Consider the following 6,526-nt stretch of genomic DNA (forward strand, 5'->3'; position numbering starts at 1 on the left):
GCCCTGAGCTGAGTCAGCCCACCGCAGAGAGCCTGGCTCTGTCCCAGCCTCCTGCGCTCCCAAGTGTCCCCATAGAGACCATGCCCAGATCATGCCTCCTCGAATCACTGGAGGGGCATCCGGAGGCAGGCAGGGTCCCCGGTGCTGGCCCCATTGCAGAGAGGGGAACAGCAAGGCCCAGCAGCACAGTAACTGGCTGGAGGGAGGCAGGAGCTTAGATTAGACCCTGGACCTTGGTTGGATCAGGGTTCAAATCCCCTTTCCACCCCTCCTCTGAGTCTCACTTTCCAGGGAAACCGTACTCTGGGGTGACCGAAGGGTCCCCCCAGCAGAGCTAAAGCATGAAAACCCGCAACTAGTCCATGGAAAGGGCTTAGCAAGGACTCACTCACTGGCATTGGATGCGCCTGTGGGTCTGAGATGAGAGGGGCAGTTGTATGCCCCAGGGCAAGTGACTTCATCTCTCTGGGACTCAGTTTCCCCACCTATAAAGGGTGATCTGGAGATTCAGGAGATGGGGAGCCAGCAGTAGTGCGGCCCGAGGAGCTTTCTGCTCCTTCGGACAAGGCCCCTTCGCAAGATTGCCCTGGCAGGCACGGGACTTGGAACCAGACCCGTCTAGGGCCCTGTGCTCGGCAGTCTGTGGTCTGGGCTGGCTTGGGGGCTGCCACCAGGAACGAGTCCGCACTTGGGGTCCTCGGGACACTGGGAGCTGCCCCTTGGGCAGTGTCAGCCCCGTCCCTGGCTGGTCACAGGCTCCCAGCAGCACTCTGCAGGGGCAGCCCCAGCCCTGTTTTATAGGCGAGCAAACTGGAGCCCAGAGGGGGCTGAAGACTTGCCCCGGGGCGCACTGCAGGGTGGGGGCAGAGCTAGCTTCCTGCTGCCACCGTCCTATAGGTCCTCACAGACAGGGAGAGGGTCTGGGCCAGAGCCAGAGGGTGGGCGGGCGTTGGGGTCTCTGGAATCAGTCCGAGGGTCTGCTCCTGGACCCAGGTACACAGTCGGCACTCACTGTGCGCTCACTCAGCCCCACCCGGCTCTCCCCACAGGCCCAAATACAAGGGCAAGTACTGTGTGGGCGAGCGGAAGCGTTTCCGCCTGTGCAACCTGCAGGCCTGCCCCCCCGGCCGCCCCTCCTTCCGCCACGTCCAGTGCAGCCGCTTTGATGCCATGCTTTACAAGGGCCAGCTGCACACGTGGGTGCCCGTGGTCAACTACGGTGAGTCCTGCCACCCACGGGACATGGAAGCCCCCGGGGCGGGGTCTGGGGGCCTGAGGTTACCCCCCCCAGCCCCCCCCCAACTCCCCAGCTTGCAGCCTGGCCGAGAGCCAGGGCCCGGGGGCCTCCCGCTGGCCTCCGTCTTCCTGGGACCGCCCCGCCTCCCGCCCTGCTTGTCCTCATGGTTCCTGCACTTGGGCCCCCAGTGAACCCCTGCGAGCTGCACTGCCGCCCCGCCAACGAGTACTTTGCTGAGAAGCTGCGGGATGCCGTGATCGACGGCACCCCCTGCTACCAGGGCCAGCCCGGCCACGACCTCTGCATCAACGGCATCTGCAAGGTGTGCCTGAGCCCGGAGAGGGTCTCCCACGCTGGCTGCCCCGGGCCCCCCGCCTCCCCTCTGGCCCCAGCCCTCCAGGCTGTACCGTGGGCTTCCCAGCTCTGCCGTCCTGTCAGCAGAGACCCCCCCCCCGCTGCTGGCGCTGGAGCTCCTCACAGGAGGGCCTCACACCCAGCCTCTGCGCCATGGACCTTCTCACCCCCTCCCTGCCCCGTCCAAGCCTCTGAGCCTCGGCCTGCACCGCACAGCACCTGCCAGGAAGCTGGCGCCCAGGCGTGGCTCGGCCTCCTGTGGTGGCCTTGACCCCGGGCAGCGGTTCCTTCTGCCCTAGAGAGGGCGGCCGTTCCTGCATCCGTGTGCTGGGGTTCAGCGAGGTCGCTGCAGTGGCCTCTCCTCGCTCCCCGTGTCCCCGGCCACTCTCCCCCGCGTGCAGCCTCTGGGGAATCGGAGCGGCAGGGAGGTGCTCGCCTGGACCGTTGACATTGATCCCTGTTTCTGGGAGTCTCCTGTCCACGTGGGGCAGCCACCCCTGGCACGCCCGTGCCCCTGCCTGCTGTCACTCCGCACAAAACTTGCCCTCTTGTGCCTCACGGCACCGCTCCACGTGGCTTTACGGCGCAGTCGGACGCCCTGCTTCACGCTGGGGAAGTGCGCTCGGAGAGGCGGAGGGGCCCCCCTGAGGTCAGAGGGCACGACTGGCGGGCAGGCCTGGAGCCCGGAGGCCTCTCCTTCTTGCCCTGGCAGACCCTGGCAGCTGGGGCCAGGGGGGCTGGCAGCCGGCACTAGAGTCTCCCTCCTGTGTGTTCCAGAATGTGGGCTGTGACTTCCAGATCGACTCTGGGGCCGTGGAGGATCGCTGTGGCGTGTGCCACGGCAACGGCTCCACCTGCCACACCGTGAGCAGGACCTTCGAGGAGTCTGAGGGCCTGGGTACGCGCTGGGGCCCCTGGCGGGGGGTGCTCTTAACTTGGTGTCCACTCCTTGTCCCCAGGGTTCCCACCTAGCCTAGAGATGGGAAGCAGGGAAGCTGCCCAGCCTGGTCCTGGCCGGTGTTGGGGCAGCTCGGCCCAGATGCAGACACCTCTTCAGAGGGCGTCCTCCTGCCTGGGACCCCGGGTTGGCTGATGGCCCCTTTCAGAGGGCTCCTCCCTTCTTGGGAGGCTTCAGAGACCCCAGGTCCACTCCCACACCCCTGGCTCTGTTTCACATGCATTGCTTGAGTGCAGACCGTGTGCTGGGTGAGGAGGGCGCCAAGGCCAGGAGCTCACAGTCTGACGGGTGGCTGAAGCGTTTAGCGTGGGAGGCCCAGCAGGCTGAGAGCACTGCTGAAGGAGGTCCTGACCTGGGGACGTCAGCGGGGACTTCCTGGAGGAGGTGGCAGTTTAGCTGAATCACGAAAGACTCGGGTGACGTGGGAGAGGCGTTGCACTGGGAGGAAAGAGCTGGAGGCGCATCTCTGTCTGGGGACTGTGAGGGTGGGGCTGCCATAGGCCCTGCGTACCGGGCCAGGACGCCCAGCCCCCAGCAGAGCCCTTGGGCATGCTACTTCGTCACCCTGGGCCTCAGTCTCCCCATCTGTTAAATGGGTGACAGCAGTACCCATGTCCCAGGGTAAAGCGCGTGGAGTCCGTGAAAGGACAGAGCGGCTGGCAGCGAGGACAGCGTCCCAGGGGAAGGGCCCAGGCTGGTGACACGGACACCAGCCCAGGTCTCCAGGAGAGGGGTAAAGAGGCGTGGGTCACGGTGGCAGGATTTGAGGAACGCTTCTGAGGTTTAGGGGACCTAGGACCAAGGGAAGCCTCTGCCTTTTGGGGAGCTCAGAACCTTGAGCTCATGGTGGAATCTGCCATCAGCAGCCGGGGGGAGAGGGGAAAGAGAGGGGACGGCCGACCCCTCACCCTCCGCACAACCCCTGGCCACAGGCTATGTGGACGTGGGGCTGATCCCGGCCGGCGCCCGTGAGATCCGCATCGAGGAGGTGGCTGAGGCCGCCAACTTTCTGGCCCTGCGCAGCGAGGACCCCGAGAAGTACTTCCTGAATGGGGGCTGGACCATCCAGTGGAACGGGGACTACCAGGTGGCCGGCACCACCTTCACGTACGCACGCACTGGCAACTGGGAGAACCTCACGTCCCCCGGCCCCACCAGCGAGCCTGTCTGGATCCAGGTGCCCGCCTCCCGCGGCTCGGGTTGGGGAGCGGGGCGGGCCTGCGGGATCCAGCCCCCCCACATCCGGACACAGCCCTGGGGCCTCTGCCGCGGTGTAGCCCAGGTCCCAGCGGAGGCTGGGTGGGCTCCTTGGGGGATGGCTGCTCGGGGTCGCGGGTCCTGGGTGGGTTGAGGCGCATCTTGTGCTCACGGCCCGCCCCGCCCCGCCCCGCCCCGCCAGCTGCTGTTTCAGGAGAGCAACCCCGGGGTGCGCTATGAGTACACCATCCACAGGGAGGCAGATGGCCACGGCCAGGTCGAGCCGCCCGAGTTCTCCTGGCGCTATGGGCCCTGGACCAAGTGCACGGTCACCTGTGGCACAGGTGAGGACCGGGGCGGGCACAGCTGCGGCCCAGCAGGGCCTGGATCTGGGGAGGGGTGCCTGGCCTCCACCTCCGGCTCACTGCTGCTTGGCGAGCCCCCACGAGCTTGGAGTGCTGCCCTCCGGAGCCCTGTGGCCCTGTGTCTAGAGTGGGGCCGCTGAGAGCCGTGTCTCAGGTCCCCTGGGCATAGGGACGAGGCTAGCACCATGCCTGGCACACGGGCGGTGCTCGCTATGTCTTGGCGCTGGCCTTCTGCCCCCAGAGAGGCACCCACCACCCCGCCCTTTGTTCTCACTGCTCTGCCCCTGCTGGCCTCACACCTGTTTCTGCTCCGTGCTGGAGACTGACCCCTTCGTGCTCCCAGAGCCTGACCTGGGCCCCTTGAGCACCGGCTCCTTCCCGCCTCCAGCCTCTGTTGCAGACGGACTGGGGAGCCTCCTGCCCCTCCGGCTGCGGCCCCCAGGAGGGGCTTCCCCAGGGAGGACGGAGCCAGGACAACATGCTTGTCCCCACCCCAACTGTGAGCCTCTGTACCCAGTGGCCTGTGTGACACGTGTAAGGACTTTCCTAACTCTTCCCGCGCCCTGTGGCTCCGTAACGTCCAGGGAGCTCGGCCTCAGCAATCTGGGACGGACGTTTGAACGTTCCCAAAAAGGGCTCGTTTAATAAGATGAAAACCAGCCCCCCAACCTTGGCAGAAATCTTCAGAAGCTGTTGAAAGCATCCTGTCCCATGTAAGCATCTCTAAATTTACAAACTTGAAGGTGAATCTCCTGGGAGCACTGGACGCTGGGGACTTGTCTTCCCGCGAAGTGGCGGCCTTGCAGGTGGACGGGGCAGGGGGGTGCTGAGCCGCGAGTGCGGCTCCCGGTCATTTGCCCCCAGCAGTAGGAAGGCCCAGGGGGCAGAGTCCACACTGGCAAGATGGCCCGGGTGCCCCTAGGGACCCAGGACTTTCCTCCCATCAGTGAGTCCCCCTTACGCCTGTCGAGGTGGCCCCCTCCCAGCCTCTGTGGTCCAAGCAGGAAGAAGAAGGAGCCAGGGGCTGACCCCCGGGGGGGACCTGTGCCCTCTTCTCCCTGGAAGGACTATGTCCCAAACCTCCCTCGATGCCCGGGCACTACGGTGGGGGTTTCAGCAGGGTCCGTGGTCACCCTGCACAGACCCGGCCTTCTGTCAGTGGGGAGCGAGGAGTCGATGGGAGCTGGGATCCTCAGGCTGAGGGGATCCGCTCTTCGGGGCTGTGAGGGAAGCAGGGGTGAAGGCAGAGCCTGCTAGAGGGGGTCCTTCTGCTGGAGAGGGGGTGGGGGTGCATGGTGAAGGTGAGGAGCACAGCCGTGCAAAGGCCCAGAGGCAGGCGGTGGCAGAGGGACAGGAACAGTGACAAAGGTATCATGGGCTCCGGGGCAGGATAGGAACGTTAGCTGGGGGGCGGGGGGGTGTCTGATGAGGTTCCTCGCCGCTCCCCCTTTTCTGAGCACGGACCCTGCCGGGATGGGTGGCGCTCAGGCTGGGGTTGGATTTGCATGACCCCATGGTGTCCTCACTCCCTGGCGGCTTCGAGGCAGGTATTGCTGTTACAAAGACACAGAGGTTCAGAGAGGCCCAGTGAGTTGCCCAAGGCCTCCCAGCTAGGAAGCCGAGGGGCTGGCCCCCCGTCCCCCCGAGCCTGCGCACTCTGCGCCCGCTCCAGGGCCAGAGGTGAAGGCTGGGAGGACAGCGAGAGGGGGCAGGGAGGCCTTGCTCTGGGAGCTTCCATTAGAGCCGGTATGGCCTTGTGTTGGGGCGCAGGGCAGCTCGGGCAGGGGGCACCCCGGGTGCCAGGCCCAGGCTGAGCCCCTGTGGCCCCCAGGGTTGCAGAGGCAAAGCGTGTACTGCACTGAGCGACAGGCGGGGCCAGTGGACGAGAGACACTGCGACCCCCTGGGCCGGCCCGATGACCGCCAGAGGAAGTGCAGCGAGGAGCCCTGCCCGGCCCGGTGAGCCCGCCCTAATCCCTGCCCCCACCCCAGGCTCCTGAGTCCCACGGGCCCACGGAGCAGCAGACAGCAGGGCGTGGCCTCTTTCCCAAGACTGAACCCCGGGCCCTGGTGGCCCCCTCCCCAGGCCGTCAGCACCAGCCCGGGACAGCCCAGGTCACGTGTGGTTGGGATCTTGGACGTGCTTGGGAACCTGCCCAGTGCCCCGAGGGGTGGGGGTGGCAGGAACACCGGGGACTGCGTCCTGGCGCCGGCCTAGACCTGACCCCCGGGACCCCGTGTGCCCGGCAGGTGGTGGGCAGGGGAGTGGCAGCCGTGCTCCAGCTCCTGTGGGCCTGGGGGCCTCGCCCGCCGCGCTGTGCTCTGCATCCGCAGCGTGGGGCTGGATGAGCAGAGCGCCCTGGAGCCGCCCGCCTGCGCGCACCTCCCCCGGCCCCCTGCTGAGACCCCTTGCCAC

General features: G+C 66.5%; 1 protein-coding gene across 1 annotated transcript in view; it reads left to right on the forward strand.

The window, feature by feature from the left end:
• ADAMTS7 (ADAM metallopeptidase with thrombospondin type 1 motif 7) overlaps positions 1-6,526 on the forward strand; it is a 47,556-nt gene that overhangs the window by 29,309 nt on the left and 11,721 nt on the right. The window contains exons 14-19 of the mRNA XM_040642615.1: positions 1,426-1,559; positions 2,369-2,489; positions 3,482-3,726; positions 3,949-4,090; positions 5,943-6,069; positions 6,361-6,526. The exon at positions 6,361-6,526 is cut by the window's right edge and continues 18 nt beyond it. Coding sequence (XP_040498549.1) covers positions 1,426-1,559; positions 2,369-2,489; positions 3,482-3,726; positions 3,949-4,090; positions 5,943-6,069; positions 6,361-6,526 — 935 coding nt within the window. The remainder of the gene's footprint in view (positions 1-1,425; positions 1,560-2,368; positions 2,490-3,481; positions 3,727-3,948; positions 4,091-5,942; positions 6,070-6,360) is intronic.

This window comes from Ursus maritimus, unplaced genomic scaffold, assembly GCF_017311325.1.
Source record: "Ursus maritimus isolate PB19 unplaced genomic scaffold, ASM1731132v1 scaffold_27, whole genome shotgun sequence".
NCBI lineage: Eukaryota > Metazoa > Chordata > Mammalia > Carnivora > Ursidae > Ursus > Ursus maritimus.